This window comes from Mercenaria mercenaria, chromosome 2, assembly GCF_021730395.1.
Source record: "Mercenaria mercenaria strain notata chromosome 2, MADL_Memer_1, whole genome shotgun sequence".
Taxonomy (NCBI): Eukaryota; Metazoa; Mollusca; class Bivalvia; order Venerida; family Veneridae; genus Mercenaria; species Mercenaria mercenaria.
In genome coordinates this window covers 112,054,215-112,071,817 of record NC_069362.1, presented here as the reverse complement: position 1 = coordinate 112,071,817, position 17,603 = coordinate 112,054,215, and the positions used below count along the sequence as shown (strand labels likewise).

The 17,603-nt window shown below is 33.2% G+C and overlaps 2 protein-coding genes and 1 long non-coding RNA gene across 5 annotated transcripts in view; 1 reads left to right on the top strand and 2 right to left on the bottom strand.

Annotated features, from left to right (window-relative positions):
• Window positions 1-16,807, bottom strand: part of LOC123564936 (uncharacterized) — a 41,107-nt gene extending 24,300 nt beyond the window's left edge. The window contains exons 1-2 of the long non-coding RNA XR_008370010.1: window positions 16,566-16,807; window positions 15,358-15,455 (exon numbers count right to left, since the gene is read on the bottom strand). This is a non-coding gene — a long non-coding RNA (uncharacterized LOC123564936). The remainder of the gene's footprint in view (window positions 1-15,357; window positions 15,456-16,565) is intronic.
• LOC123564966 (organic cation/carnitine transporter 2-like) overlaps window positions 1-17,603 on the top strand; it is a 178,958-nt gene that overhangs the window by 136,898 nt on the left and 24,457 nt on the right. The gene's annotated exons all lie outside the window — the stretch shown is intronic.
• Window positions 11,332-15,338, bottom strand: LOC123564937 (slit homolog 1 protein-like). The gene has a single exon (XM_053537581.1). It carries the CDS (start codon window positions 15,329-15,331, stop codon window positions 13,673-13,675), a length of 1,659 nt encoding a protein of 552 aa, XP_053393556.1. The 5' UTR covers window positions 15,332-15,338; the 3' UTR covers window positions 11,332-13,672.

Sequence of the window (17,603 nt, the reverse complement as noted above, 5' to 3'; positions counted from 1 at the left end):
GAGGTCCTTCCTCATTTTGTTCAAATTGGGACACTTGACCTGTTTTATTTTTGCATGATAAACTAACATATTACCATTCATAATTTAATATGTCATATATATTTTGAAGGGCAAATAGTCAAGGTCAGGTGAGCGACTTAGGGCATTATGGACCTCTTGTTGCATGAAATGTTGGTAAAAGGCACTGTATGTGTGTTTAACAGAGTTCGTCCATCGTTTTATACTGGAAGTTTGGCTTTACAACCTGGACCAGATATACCTCAGCATTAACTAACACATATTTTGGAGTGCCGGCAAATGTCTGGTCAAACTCAATCAAGAATTCTTCTGGTGGAGCCTCTTAGCACAGTTTTGCTTGTATTGTCACATCCAGTAAAAGTGTGCTGCGGGCAAATTGATGGGTTTGTGTACAATATAAAGAAGTGGAATGTAGCGAAATGTGTTTCCCAGTCCAGTCCTCATCCATAACTCATCAATACCATTTTTTGACAATAGAACATCACATCTGTAAGAGAGCAGCACAATTATTTTATTGCTGTGCTATGTGACACTGATTGCACAGGGCACGATACAAACATCAGCTTCTTCAAGCAGTAGCTCCAGTGATATTACTATGAACATTATGTTTTAACATTTGTGTACATGTTGAACATGTAAGGACATGGACCTCGAGGCCTTGACTTTGTCTTAGCTCATGAGTTGTAAATACATTAATATTAATGCTTATACATTTAGTGCGGTCTAATGTGTCTAAACATGTAGTATATAATCCTGATACGACATAACTATACTCTTAATTTTTCTATAAATAACAAAGATTGAAGTGGTGTCACATTATTATTTCTCAACTATTAAATGCATGATCATGAAATACAAAATGCATGATCATGAAATACATTTTGTTGATAACAGTAGTTACAAAATACATTTTGAAAACATTTGTCTTAAACTGTGCAAAACAATTAAAACGTTAAGGGGTAAAATATGTTTTTTTGGGGGATTATTTAACATTTTGACCTTTAAATTACCTTGAACTTGACCTTTGGTGACCTTGATGAGCAGTAAATAGAGAGCTCAATATCTTTAAATAAATTACCAAACACATTGAGGTCAATATATATGTGCACACAATTGTTATAATGAATATAGTTTTGCAAGTCATGGGCTCATGAAATGTAGCCGTATTGGGGGTCATCTTGGTTACCATGGAAACTGACGGGATTTCAACCGTCCATCCTCACTAAAATTAACTTCAAGCACCCTTCTACACAATTATACCAAGAATGCTCTGGACAAAAAATTCACACAAATTGCTCCAGGGACTAGACTTATACTAGAAGCTAGCACATGTATAGACAACATTGATGTTCAAAAGGGCATTTTTAAAACACGCTGAAGTTATAACAAAATATGTTCTATGGTTGCCATCTAACGACAAGATGCGACAAAAAAGAGAACTTCGTCCAGTTACTAAACCATCACAACGATATTATGTCACGTCACGTCGACGTGATATTTAGCGCCGTATATGCATCCAGAAATAGCGCTTTCAGCTTTGATCAAACATTCACTTAAAAACATGTTTAATTAAAGCGACTAACCTACACATCGAGATGTCAGATTAAAAAAAAAATCAAACTTTTGCTGTATATTCATTATTCTTAAAATGTATTTTTCATCAAATTCTGTTGAAAATCGTTGTTTTCCTAATAAATTTAAGATAAAAACACTCGTCTACAATATCTGCAAGGGTTTCCCGGCTTATAAAAAGAAACGGAATTCCCGTCAGCAAACATCACGTGACTATCAATAGAGCGCACACGTATAGGTATTGCACACTGTTGTGACGTTTTGAAATAAAAACAAACAAACAATAACATAAAAAGAAGTCAGTACACTTAATACGTTTACGATGCAGTCAGTGATTTCTCGTTGGCCTAGTGCGGTTACGGAGTAATTCGTATTATACTTTTTCGTCGTGAGTTTGATTTCCAGACCCGTTAAATTGTGTCTTTATATTTTTTCCTTCACTACAATTCAATGAAGACAAAACGAGTTAGTTAATCTAGTTCGAACATGTTCACAAAAAATATATGTCACAATTGACACGTAATTATGTCTAAATACACTCCACCTGTAATATGATCTAATGGATTTTTTAAGCTTTCTTGTGATTTTTTTTTGTAAACCTGTACTGGCTAGTTTTATAAGTTTAATAACAATCTTACACTTCACTTTAATAAACGCATTGCCCGGTGCCATAATTATAGGATTGATTGATTTATAGATACTACCAATTTTATGCGAAAATAAGAAAACAATAAATTAGGAACCAAAGAAAAACAAACTGGCACTAAGTATGTAATGCAAACTGAAAAGAAATGGGGATCGAACTCCCGACGAAAATGTACAATACAAATACCGTAACCGCTCGGCCAACGAGGAATCACTAACTAAATCGTAAACGTAATATACCGACTTAATTTTATGTTATTGTTTTGTTTTCACTTCTAAACGCCATAATACTGTGCGCTACCTATAGTTCGGTTTTGCAGTGAGCGATGTTTGTGTACTTTTGATAATGGAACGATCCGTTATTTAGGTAGTGTTATTCAATACGATAGTGGTTCTTACCTTAATAAGGCAAAATAAATCATGCTGACTTCCCTAATCGACAGAAGAGTATATAAATTGAATGTTCCCGTAATTCTGAAAACTGTAAACTGCTCAACCATTATATTTAATGTAAATATATGAAACGGTGGCGGCATTTTGCCTTTCGGTGATAAATTATTTTAAAAAATACAATTCACAATGTGTGGGTTAGTCGCTTTAAAACGAAATGTCACATAGAACAACTGTCTTGATTAATATACACACATACTGAGTCTGTCAATCGCTGTGTAGAATAATTCGCCATCATTTGCGGAGGACAGGGGTAAGGTCCTGAATCCAAGTCTATGTGGCTAGTTAGGTCTCTTCATATAATTGGTATACTCTGCGGGTCTTTTTCAGGCAGCTGTTTCATTTCTCGGGACTCTTGAATGAAAATAGTGTTCCATTTTGTTATTTATTTATTTGGGTTTTACGGCGCACCAACACAGTATAGGTCATATGGCGTCAAACAGGACTACAAATTTTGGTTTCACATCTCATTTACAGCGAAATAAAAACATGAGGTATGGAATCAAAATTTGCATACCTGCTGGAATCACAGAGTTACAGCAAAACCAAGTGTTAAGACCTTATTAGTCGCCTCTTACGATCGTGCAATGGTAAGGCAGTGGTTCCAATTCTTTTCATATACAGATTAGCGTTGTCGTTTTGCTAGCATCGTACCTGCACTGATTTTTTATAAGACATGGTTACCGTAGCACATGTAGTTGAAGGGACAACCATATTCATTTACAATTCTAATAAAAAGAAAAATGCAATAGTTACTATAAGATTAGTTAAAATAGAAACTGATATTAAGTTTTGTCACATCAAATCAGTTACTAATGGCATTCATATCTATCTTTGCCAATTTAAGAAGTTGCGACGCGCAAATCAGTCAGTTACACTCGTATGACTGTAAAACATTGTACTCACATTTAAACAAAACGCCTACTTAAAATTAAAACATGAATGGACTCCACAGATGCAAATGACAAACAGTCATGATTACATGGTGATAAAGTACTGGTCAACTTTTTACAGCTGTTACAAGGCATCTGCTATTGCTGTTTCTAAGCGGATATTTGGTCATTTTACTCGTGAAATAAAGAAACTTTTAGTTACAATAATTTACTTAGTTAATTAAAGGAAATAGAAAAATGTCTTTATATCATGGATAAATAATGGTTTTTGTCATCGCTATAAGACTATACGAGAAGTCGCAGTTACATGTTAAAAATCTGCCCATATTCTAATTTTATACGCGGTAAAAAACTATTGAAGTTGAAGAAAAGTAGAATTTGATAACTTATAGCAATTGTCATGGTTTTCCTAACCTTGCATACGGAGGCATATTTAACAAAAGCTTGGCAATTGAATACGCACGATGGTCAAGGTAAGAATATAATCTACCTTTCTGATAATGTAAAAATATACATGTTACTCATTTAATGCGCGTTGCACATTGCACCATTACATATTCCAAAACTAAAATATCAATTGATAAAAAAAAAATGATTTTAAAACGTCATCTCATTTTTACAATAAAAGAAAACATATACATTACAGCAATAAGCACGTAAAGTATATCTTTTCAATATCTATTTATTAATTTTGAAAATGTAATATTGAAAATGATATTTATACAACAAAATAAAAGTAAAGTGTGTCGAAATCTATATGAAATTAGATAATGAATCATAGCAGGTTGAGAGGGGTAATGTGTCTGGAAAATGGATACACAGATAGATACATTGTCAAGAAGTTGATCTGAAAGTAAGATATTGGGATTTGTCTGTGACACTGACCTTTGACCTATTGACCCATAAAACAATAGGGATCTAGAAAAGTCAGGTTCATGTGACCTTGAACTTTAAGACACTGACCCCAAAATCATCTTCACCATCTTCAGTAATCGTCTGACTCTAAAAGAGTATACTCGCGATTTGTCGTTTTACTAGCAACGTACCTGCATTACGTTTCTATAAAACATGGTACTACATGTAGTTCATGTGACAACCATATTCATTTACAATTCTAAAAGAAAAGAAAAGAAAAATGCAACAGTTACTAGAGACTGGTTAAAATAGAAAATCACAATAAGTTTTGTCACTTCAAATCAGTTACCAATGGCATTCATAACCATCTTTGGCATTGTAGAGGTTGCGCCGCTCAAAACAGTTAGTTATACTCGTGTGACTGTAAAACATTGTATTTCACCTTAAATGCAGGCCCGTAGCCAGAGGTAAAAACAATAGGGAGGCATTTGGTAGGGGACCCGGGGGCATGCTCCCCTGGCTTTTTTTTTCGAGGGTGCCATTTCGTGCGTTTTTCTGCATTTCAAACATGTTTTTGTTACTTTTAAGATACCGATTTCGAAAAAAAAATTAAATGACGTTAAAAAGATTCGCGTACATTTTAGTTAATATAGTTTATATAGATCTACAGAAAAATAAGAGTTTTGAAATAGCCAACGTCTTTGCGATTATTGTCACTCTAAAACGCTAATTTAAAGGCATATGGTCATGTTTGCTTGGTTCTTACATCTTCAGTTGAGTAAATGTATAAACGTTTTAGCATGGCTGACGTGAAACGAAAATTTGAAAGAAGCAACATAGTTTATGCATATACAAATACAATACAGAAATGTAATACAAAATTAATCTACTTAGTACATAATATATTTTGTCAATCTTCTTAAAATAATATTACATCTTTGAAATTCAGCACTTGGATAAATAATGTGTATCACATGTCAGATCTAAAAGATCAAATGTCGTCATAAAGTTATACTTTTAAGTTAATCGAAATCTAAAATGTCACACATTTATAAAAAAAAGTATAAACTGAAAGATTCCATACTTACGAACAATTAATAAGTATATCTGATATAAGTTCTTAACTTTTAAGTGACCATATATTTTTGAGAGAAATCTTATAACGATGTTTCGAAATGCTGTAATCTATAATCGTGACTTTTTAGAAATGATATGTTCAAAGGCGTGTTAAGAACAAAACCGCATGATTGCAAGACTTTATTCTGTTTTAATGTCAAAATGAATCAATTTAGAAAATATATCAACATTCAGTCAGATAAACGCCACGTTTTATTTAGGTATGCATAACATAAAACTTCTTTCGCAAGAACATGAACTAACTGACAGCGATAGTGTAAGCTGGAATATAAACTAACGGGCGCATAGGTTGTGCGAAAACTATGCTATATAGCATGGCCGTAGCGACTATTGAGGCAACCGAGGCACTTGCCTCGGTCAAAAAATGACACTCTGCCAAATATTCATGTTTTTTATTACTCGAACAGTACTGCTATAGTATTTTAATTTTTCCATGTATAAGGAGTCATATTCGTGTTTTGTCGTATACAGCTCCTCTGTCCCAAGGAGCTATATACGAAAACGTGTGCCGAATACAGCACCCCGGGAACTATATCCGAAGGAAGCTATATGGGGAGTGACAAATATGTCTTCAATTTTCATTTTCGAATAGGTATGTTATAGGACAACAGCGTAAAACACGATACGACGTTATAACTATGTGGTATTTGAGAGCTTTTTCAGTATCATACTTCAGTTGGTGGTCATGTGATATATTACTGAATGTATGTATTATAGAAATGTATATGCTGATGCTGCCCACATAAAGTGGGACTCATGCTTATTTGTAAATAAACTAAACTGAACTGCGCGCATTTCAGATATCTTAATGCAAGTGGTCTCATATTATAGAGATAGTACCCAAATTTTAAATTATGAAAAGCAATTGAAAAATTCTTGTTTGTTGCTTATATATAACATGCAAGACCAAAAAATCTTGAATTGATCATTTTGAGCATGTTGTTTTAATGTTTTTTTTTAATTTCCATGTAGCTGATAGATAGTCCTACCTATCAAGCTATTGATAATTATTGCGGGAATAACTTCTCTCAATGACGGAAAATTGTAAGATACATGCATATTGTATGATATCAGAAAATGTTGTAAGTCTAATAAAATAAATTCAGAGCCACTATTTAGATATAATATTATTCGAACCATATCATATATCATATATAAAAATAAGAAAAAACTATTCAATATTTACCATGAAAATTAACATTACATTGAAATTACTTTTCACTAAGCTATGACATATAGATGTATGGATGAATGCAAGGTAGGATTATTATCTGAGTCATTGAGTGTTGTGGTCTCTCAAGCAAGTTTGACTGTACTTAAAATTAAAAATCTAAGTATAGCACTGAAGGCTATGTCAGGTTGACATATTAAGATATCATTTCATGATTCAGACACGCAAGTAAAGAAAAGAAATTTTAATTATCTTCAAACGATTTACCAAATATAATACTAAATCAAGTTGTTTTGCAGTCAAAAAAGTTGCTCATTAAGTTACACTTGCATCGTAATCTAAACACGCTAAATGAAACAATATATATATAATACTGTGGAAAAAAAATCTTAAAATGTATAAAGCGTAGTTAATGCCGCAAAGTAAGTTTTTATGTCTTTTTAATTGTTTGGAACTCATTACTTGGTAATATGGGCATGAGTTGCAGTGTCATTGAATTTGTGAAATAAAATAGGAATAAAAAGCTCCTGATAACTCCGTTCGAATAATAGTTAGTTAAAAACTGATATAACTTACGACCTAAATTAACATTAAAGCTCAATCTCGATTTTCTCAGCTACAGCTGGGCTTAATTCTATCAAATATCGAAAGAAGCAATGAAATAGATCAGGCCAGAGTATGAGGCTAGTGCCAATGTTTGCGCATATATTAGTAAACTGTATTTTTGTAGAATTGTATTTCAGAAGAAAATACAAGACCGTAGCAAGGTTGATTTTATTTGGTCTTAAACACCACATACCTCCACCTCCTCCCCTTCATAAAAACTGTTACAAATCATTTGCGCAAATTATTTAGATTGCATCTTTTTCGGTCTCCTACTTACAAGGACATGTTTGAAGAATTATCAGACCTCGACGTTTCAGTCGTCCAGTTAAGACGTTCCACTCTTTAATGAAATTGATTAGCAAGTGCAGTGAGTGATAAAACACTTCTGTTGCATATGCATATCTGAAACTCTGGGATACGGTCAAAATAAATATTTTATATTTGCTTAATGCAGATTTTGGTACTCCTAGTCCTACAGCCTAGTAAATATTTCACAACTGTAATTCATTTAATAATGTCTACTGTAGACCTTTATTTCACTGTAAATGTTCATCTTGCTTAAATGTAGATAAATGCCATACTGGTTAATACCAACAAAGGTTTTACCACTATTACAAGAAATGGATGTCAGGGTAACATGATTTGATATCCTTTCATGATCAGAAATTTTAGTAATCTTCAAAAGATTTATAAGATATAATACTGAATCAAGTAACCGGTCAAAAAATGTCTACTGTCTGTGTCAAAATAACAGTATATGTTATCAGATAGATACATTAGCGTCATAATCTAAACGCCCCTAAATGCAAAAAAGTATCTAAAATACTATGACAAAAAAATGGTGAAACTGCTTTCAAATGTAAATAGCGAAATGCATACCCACAAGGTAAGTCGTTTTCCCTTTTAATTGCTTGGATTTCATTACTTGGTAATATGGGCATAAGTTGCAGTGTCATTGCATTTGTAAAACAAAAGGAGAGAAAAAAGCTCCTAATAACTGCGTTCGAATAATATAAATAGAAAGAAACCATACTACTGTAAATGTAAGGTAATTCAAAAATAGCAGGTAAAAACAGTGTCTTATACCAATGAGAGACGTATGTAGCTACTTTTATTCCAAAGAGCGTGACAGAATAAGTTTCCAGTCAAATTTAGAATTTAAATGATCAATAGCAAAATTCTTTCGGTCAGATGTGTTGAACCTAATGATAACTTCTTGCTACACGTTTACCCTTACCATTGCTTCAAAATTGTACTCGTGAGTATTTTATACGAATACAAATTTATATATTTATCATACTAGAAAAATTATATTCGTGTAGTACACTTAAGTCTTACAACTTTAAATATATCCATAGTGCCTGTCGTAAACAAATTATGTCAAACATTCTAGATACTAGTTTAAACTTTGATCTTATTCAGTTTCAAATAAGCTCCAGTATTGTAGTATCAGCCGAAGTGTTGCCCATAAGTATATCAAAACAATGTTTTACTATTTTTTATTCGGCACAATAGAATAGTCAGTTTGCGAAGTTTCTTGATTGGCTACTTAATGATTAATACATTAATACCTGTAAGTGACCGCTAAGGCAAAATGTACTGTATACGTCTATCACAGTTCAACATAAATGTCCTTTATATGTGATAAAATAGGCCTGTTAAACCCACTGGCGCCAGATCAAAAGAAAATGTTTCTGTACATGTTATACTCTACCCTTAGGCATTCTATAAGAACCATGGTCATGAAGGGGAAAATTTACTATCCCGTTTCAATCACGCATTTCATACTTAAAACACGCAGTTCGGTAAATGTGTACTATGGATATCAAACAAGTTGTAATTTATCTTCCATTGTGTACCGGTCACATTTCTTCAATATATCTTATCTTAAAAAAAACAACGCGTAGTTTATAGTTATTTCAACGTTACACAAAAAAACTTGCTTGACCTTCCCTGGTGAAGTTCCGTTCTAGATTACAAAACCATTCTGATTGGCTGTTGTGAAAATGTATGTCAATCGTCATTTTACTACACGTGCTCGCTTAAATGTGAAAATGCAGCATAAATGTGCAAAATAAATAAAATAAACAGGCCAGATGCAGACCAATGTACGATTTCAAATTAAAGATCCTATACAAGATGAATTTCATTCATCATTTCAAGTTTTAGTGTAAAATTGTATTTTTTTTTTAATTCTGTTTTTGTTTGTTTACATTTCGCCAAACATGTGCACACTGCCGTGACCTCTAGACCGGATGTTCATTAGGGAAGGTCAAGCAAGTTTTTTCTGTAACGTTGACGAAAGCATAAAAAAATGTTGATAATCTCAGCAATATGGAATATTGAGATAAGATGACTGGTGCACGATGGAAGATAAATTATCGCTTGTTCAATATACTAGGTACCCATTCACCGAACTGCGCGTTTAACTTGAGAAATTTACGATTGAAACGGGTTAGTATATTTTCCCGTTCATGACCATGGTTCTTATGGAATACCTAGGGATAGGGTATAACATGTACAACGGCATTTTCTTTCTAATCTGGCGCCAGTGGTTAAACCAACCAAATAGCTATTTCTAAACATTCACAAGGACTGCATTTTTCATTCGTGTAACATTCGGATCCCGAATTAATATTCGCATCCCTCCCATCGTCATTTCGTACTTGGGCACTTATAGCGGGAGCAATTATTTACGAAACCTCGGGATCGGGAGGTTGGGACACTAGAAAAGTTTACATACCTACGTTTTCTAGCTACTTTATGTCTAATTTCCTACAATATAAATCTTTTTTTTCAAACATAATTTATTTCAAAGTATGGTTAAGATTCAAAATAAATCGATGAATTTGTTGGTGCCAAAAGCAAAATCATTTGAAACTTAATGATTTATCATTATAGTTTATAAGTATTTCATTTTTATCAAAATATCATTGATGGAGAACGGCGCAGTTCATTTATTTTGAAGAATATTAAGCGCGAAATTTTTGTTAAAGCAGACGATAGGTAAAACATGTGGTATTGTGAGCAATTGATGAAACTCCATTTATGCTGTATTCATTAATTAATATGAATTTGAATGTTCTTTTCAACCTAATGAAGCTTTATTTTAATTTCACGCCGCAAACAATTTGTTAAAACGCATTTTGCTCTTACATCTGTGGCGAGTTATACTGATATCCAGTCTTTGTAGCAACAGCCTTGTCATTGTATGAAAGAAGATTTTTTTTATAGAAAACTAATGTCCTTTTCAGCATGAGAGCAACATTAGGCGGAACTTTGATTTTAGGGTAAATTGTTTGAAATTTTTACATTTAATTTTACTCGTATGAGACAAATCAGCAGCTCCATCAAGAAGAATATTATAGACATACACCTCCCAAAAAGTAAGTCCTGTGTTGCATCCGAGACCTCCATCGCAGGAGAGACATTACAAACGAACCATAAATCGGTATGAGTACCCGGGGTAGATCGCGGAGTGAAAGGGTAATTTTTCTCTTTAATATAAAAACAGCGCCATAAAGTGTGTTTTTCATATCATATATCTTATTTTTGGGGGAGCCCCCACAAACCCTCCTATGGAGGAGGGTGGGACACAACCTTCCAAATTAATGCCTGTCGGGGCTTTGCCTTTACCATTCAAATTTACCTAACAACCACGAACAAACGCTCATACTCGTTTGCCTCGGTAAAATTTAGTCTCTCGCTACGGTCATGTATAGTGTAATTATTCTTGATATTAAGAAAATGGCGGCAAATAGTTTAACAAATTAAAACGAAATAAAAGTGCCTCAGTTCGGTTATGCCTTTTAAGATGGTGACCCAAAACATATCCTTTTTTCTCATAATCTTGGCAGAAAAACAGGGAGGCACCGGCCTCCCTGTGCCTCAGTGTAGCTACGGGCCTGAAATGAAACGCCTACTTAAAATTAAAACATGAATGGATTCCACAGATGCAAATGACAAACAATCAAGACTACATGGTGATAAAGTACTGGTCAACTTTATACAGCTGTTACAAGGCACATGATATTGCTGTTGCTAAACAGATATTCAGTCATTTTATCAATAAGAATCTTTCTCCAATGGTACTTAAATATTATGTTAAGCTTGAAAGCCGTAGCTGAATCAGAAAACCGTTGTCAGTCTGCATTTATTGCGACCTACTGGACCAAAAAGCAATAGGGATCCGCACATGGTATTTAGTCATCCTGTAAAATTTGAAAGCTGTAGCAAGTATGATTTATGACTTAGTGTCCAAATATCTAAAAATACTGGTGGTAGGGCAGACAGGCGAAACGGGGGTATAAAAATGGTCACAGCAATATAGAAAATCAAACTAAACAAATATAGCCATTTCATTCCATGTAATATAACGACAGTCATTTTGGTCACAGTGACGTCATTGGTTTTCACATCTATGGGCATAACTATAATATGATAATCAATGAAAAACAACAAAAAATCAAAATATGACCAAAATATAATATGAATCTTACTTTGAATGTTTATGTATGTACCCACATTTAATTCCATAAAATATGCCTTTGCTACGATAGGTAATTCCTATCTACGTAAAGAACGATGACGCCAATGTGCTCGAAAATGATTGCTGTTCATATAAACTGTTACATTAATAACATTTAAATTGCCATAAATTAAGTTTATAACCTTATTTTTTTCTCCAGAGTTAATGTTTCATTTAGCTCTTTCTAAATAGAGGCACATCCACCCATACAGGACTCCACAAGGACATATGGGAATATGTGTATCTGTATAAACTGTATAAACTCAGTGGCTGAGCTAAAAGACACCACTCGGGGAGTTTCAACTAGTTTGTTGGCACCAAACCTCATGCTATAACCTCTTTTACAAGACAATGAAACTTAAATTACTCCTCGCCCCGCTTCGTCTGCAGGTGCGTTTGAAATATTGGTTTGGATATCACCAACTCATTTCATTATTCATTTACTGTTTGTTTAAATCAGTTCCTGATAATTCGCATTAAAGACATATTATACCCAAATTCATATTTGAAAATATGAGCAATTATTTCATAGTACCAACTAATTATGCTTGTAGTATAATAACGGTAATTTGAATAAAAAAACAAATAAAATAAAAAGCCTTGAGTTAGCCGTGTACTATTTTAAACCTTGCAAACAGTATTGTATATAAACACAAACATATTCATTTTGTTTTTATATATTGACGAGTGAAGAAAAATCTATTTTATGAGGAAATTATTGCATTTTAAGCTATACTGAACAGCAAAAGAAACTATCCAGTTTTATAACAGGGGTATTTTTTATTAAAAACTTATAAATCACTTGTGTTTTTTCATATCACTTTACACTTGAAGAACTTGACGTGTAAAATTTAAAAAAACGTAGTCAGTAGTCGCACAAAAGCCGTTTGGCACGAAAGTTTCTTTGTGAAATTCTATTGTCTTTGGAAATATTGATAATTGACTAACACGAAAAACAGCATAAAGTTTAAAAAATATTGTTGGTCGCACCGCACAACTGAATCAAATTTAGCGCGAGCGCCCAATTGGGATGTTACAATGCAACTGACGCGCAGAAGATATAGGCTTTCAAACGGCTGTTGTGGGACTACTGACTTCACGGTTGATTGGTTTTCAAACATTTATCACGTGAAGATCTTCAAGTGTAATTTTGGTATGAAGAAACAATTCAAATTTGAAAAATTAATTTTTATTTCAAAATATACCAGTTATACATCTGGATAGTTTCTTTTGCTGTTCAGTATAGTTTCTAAAACCAACTATTTTAGTGAAAGATGAGCATTGTATAACTTCTATATTTTGCGTTAAGTATTAGCTTGTGCACAAACAAACTACAGTTCCATTTCAAAAACTACTCTGGTAGCAGAAGCGGCGTTCCTTCTCCATTATCATTATCGGGTGAAATCATGATAGGAAGACGCTTTAAAAGTTTTGCCCAAAAATGTTTGTCACTATATTTTATACATACACGCGCTTCCAAGTAAGGTATCAATTCCGAGGTAACAATATTATTGTCTAGATCCTCTAATATAATTAACACCATTGTATGTATTTGTCTTTCACGGAATTTCATGTCGGCCCCTCGGAATTCACTAATATTCAAAGAGTTTCTCAAAAATTCATTTGAGATGGCGAATATAATTATATGACTAGATTCAATCACATCATTAATACTAGATAATAATTCACCTGGAGGATGTTCTTCCTGCCTGTACACATTATATTTCGGATCCTGACCTTTCAGATAATTATCAATTTCTTCGACTTTTTCATTGTCTTCGGATGAGGATGAATGCCCTATAAAGTATCGTAACTCAAACTCCGGGGTATCTTCTTCCGACACGTGGTTTTCCATACATTAAAATTTGATATCATAAAAACTTGAATGCTATTTATTTTGCAGGCTGCAAATGAGAACAGTAAAATAATACCAATTAGCGATCCAACAGTTATGAATAATATGTCAACGAAAGTTAGACTTCTTTGGCACACAAAGTTATTGTCTGGAACTTCAATCATTGCTCTACCTTTACCAGGTCCAGTTGCGCATATAATTTTATACTGGTTGTAAACGTGCTCTTTATTTGACAGAAGCCATTTTTTCATCCATAGTGTATGACAGTCACATGTGAATGGATTTCCATCGATGGTTAAAACTTGTCCTTTAGCAAATGCAAACGTTTCAAATGTTCTTGGAATATTTTCAAAATTATTATTATGTAAAAATATTGATCTGTTAATTCCGCCTTCTAGTGTTTTGACGATGGATGGGTCTATATCAGCAATTGCACATTGCGAGACATCAAATACAGTCACATTGTGAAGATATGCTCTTGAAGAGAGCTGAATCATGTCATTGGATTTAATATTAATGTTTATCCTATCTGCTACCGGACATGTCATAGGTATGTCGTCTGCATGGTATGTATTACTGCAATCGGTGATGAGGCCGATAGCAATAGTTTTTATGCAAGTGCAGCAATCTGGACAATCTTGAGTAACTGAGCAGTTAAATTGGTCAGCTTGTACCTTGCGAACCAACATCCCCTCCAAACTTTTAGGGATTCCACACGTTATGGAAAAGACTGGATTATCTGGATCCATTGTATAAAATTTTCTAAGCGCTAAGGCTAGAGGCAGGAGAGCACAATCACATATAAAAGGGTTAAAACGTGCATCGAATGCACTGTTCCACAAGTTAAGCAGCTGTGGAAATGGATGTGTTACCGAAAACATTTTAAAGTAATAATTCGTGTCCACGGTTGTGATATTATTATGAGTCAGAACGATATCAATTACAGTTGATTTATCAATGTCGTTTATGGTGATATTAACTGAGTTTGTAAACCCAGTTATTCTATTTCGTGAAGCGTTTAATCTAATATATGTCTTACTAGACAATAAAACCTTACTAATTAAACTGGAGTCAACAATTGTCAGACTGTTATTAACAAGATGTACATAATCTAACGCTTTTAATTTGACACTAAACGTCCCGTTCTCAATGAGAGATAAGTTGTTGTTAGCAAGATAAAGTTTCTCTAGAGATTCTAAACAATCGAGATTTCCTGCTCGTAATACATAAATATCGTTGTCATCCAGAACAAGCTGTCTCAAATTGTGACACATCTGTTGCGATGTATCAAATGAAACTGCGGTTATTTCATTCTGTGATAAGTCTAAATTCACAAGCCTTTTTAGTATATCTAGATATTCTGGAATTCTCTTCAATCTACTGTTGCTAAAGATTAATGTTTCTGAAGTGTTATAAGCCTCTAAGCATTTTATAACCTGTTCGTCTTTGAAACCATTTTTTATGACTAGTTTTAAAGTGTTGTTATTGAAATCACAGACAAAGTCTGCGCTTTCTTCGCTAGGTTTTTTTAAATACCCGTACTTGGTACATAGATAAATAAAAACCAGAAAAAGGTAAACTGTTCTGGTGTTTTTGACCATTGTTTGAAAATACGTTATACACTCACATAGTTAAGAAAAACGCCTTCTTCCTGTTATTCTTCTGTTGATAAGCCTTTCTTTGGAATTGTTCACCATTTAACTGAATATCGAATGATAAAGCCGGCTGAAAAATAAATTTTGTTCAGAATAAAATTCAAATAAAAAAAACATATTTAACTCTAAATCAAAATAATGAAAAACTCAGAATATTTGATTTTGTTTTAGATGTCTAAATAGATCTATTACCTACATGCTTCAAACTATCTATGTAGATTTAGATGCATTTTGTTAAAATCCATTCTTATGTTTGTTAAGATACCGTTGTGAATAGAAAATAAGGATCATGATGACTTGTAGTCTCAGTTTTATGAGTTCAAAATGTAAAATACAGAAACTATGGCTAGTTAAAGTGATACACAAGTAAAAAAATTAACTTCCCATAAATAATTGTAGAAATTTTACTGATACGCTTAGGTAAAATAAAATAAATTCTTGAACAAATACTTGGACATTTGTGATGGACCGATATTGCTTAGAATTTAGCTCAAATATTTTGCCATATGCTTTATCTATACATTTCATAAGATGGTCAAGACATTAGGTTTCTTAGTGTGAAATTAAGCAATTCAAACAAAACCCTATCACGTAATCTTGTCCACTACAAACTTTGTCCTGCAACGACAGATATTTCAAATAAGTATCATGAAGATTGTTCAAAATGACCTCTGATGTGCTACCAATGTAATCTTGCTACTTCGAGTAATCTTGCCAGTCCAGGAAAAAATGATCAGATATTATGTAGCTATGAAGACCTCTTTTTTGGTAGGAATGTAAAATACTAGTATTGCAATTTATCCAAAACAGTAAATTGATTTTATTAGATCAGTCCAATCCCCTATTGAACTTATCTTAAATCTTTAGGGCTTATACATTCTATATCCGTTTTATAGAAGTGTATCAAGAAATGGGATATCTTGTGTGTTAAAAGTAAAACAATGTAATTAATGGATGAATGGGCAGAAAGCGCTCACATTAGCTCAACTTCACGACTTTGGGCATGGACAAATATTTTTCTTTATACTTTAGCACTGTTCTTAATCAGCGCATACTTTTTAAAAACATAATGAAATACTCTAGGAAAATGTCGTTGGACCTATATAAAAAACATCGAACAAAACAAACAAAATAAATTCAAACTAATAGTAGTGATGACGAATTATATAAAATCAATTACCTGAACAGTCCTGTCACAGACGTAATAGACCATGTCTCTATTCAACACTAAAGCAAAATGCTTTTAACCTATAATAACCACACCTTAAATATATATTTACAATTTCTAATATGACGTGTAGTCCTGTTTAGCTGCCATGAATGTACACAATGCGTAGCTAACATATAATACCGTTAAAACTGATTGTATGTTTGATACTAAGACACGTTAACAATACGGTCTACATTTTTTTTCTCACTAAACTGACGTTGAACGGATATCAAAACAGTTAAACACATGCTTGAAATAGATATTTAAATTGCAATTTAAGGAAAAGAAAACACCTAATAGGATGATATTTAAAGATATCTAAATCATTTTGGCAGACGGCCAGGTCGTAGATAATAAGATTTGCCAACTGCATAAACATCAATTGAAATCGTTTTCTGGCAATTCAGACAGGACTTTTCGGTGCTTTTACCGGCGCTGTAAAACTCAGTGTTTTAGAGAAGGGGTAATATGACTCTCACATGAATGACATCATAACGAATTCATTTATGTAGCAGATATGTTTTATTTGTAAAACAAGATACAATATATCAATATTACTTGCAATTTCTTTTCAAGTTAACTTTTTATAGGTACTGCATTCATTTGGTGGTTTGTTAAGTAGTTTATTCATTTATTAAGGTAACTATGCAAATGATATTTTCAGTAACTTAGAAGCAAGTATAGGATGTCGGGGACATTTGTTCAATAAAATTTAACATCTTTTTGTTCTAAACAATACGTTTTCCGGTCATTTCAAAATTTTGTTCCTTGTAAGGATGCCGTACGATGGCCTCAGATTTAAAACTTAAAAGTAATTTGACTCAATGGTATCATGTCTGGATCTCCGGGATCATGGAATCCATCCAATATTACATTGTAATAGAACACCTCTTCAATCTCACTAACCAACCAATCTACCAGTTTGTTTGTATGCACGTTCTATGTTTTGCAAGGAATTTGTTATAGATTTCTATTAACTATCACAAGCCGCCCTGGTATCTTACTCTG

What these genes read in the sequence shown, in the direction of transcription:
- LOC123564937 (XM_053537581.1), bottom strand. Translation starts at nt 15,331, where the DNA reads ATGGTCAAAAACACCAGAACAGTTTACCTTTTTCTGGTTTTTATTTAT.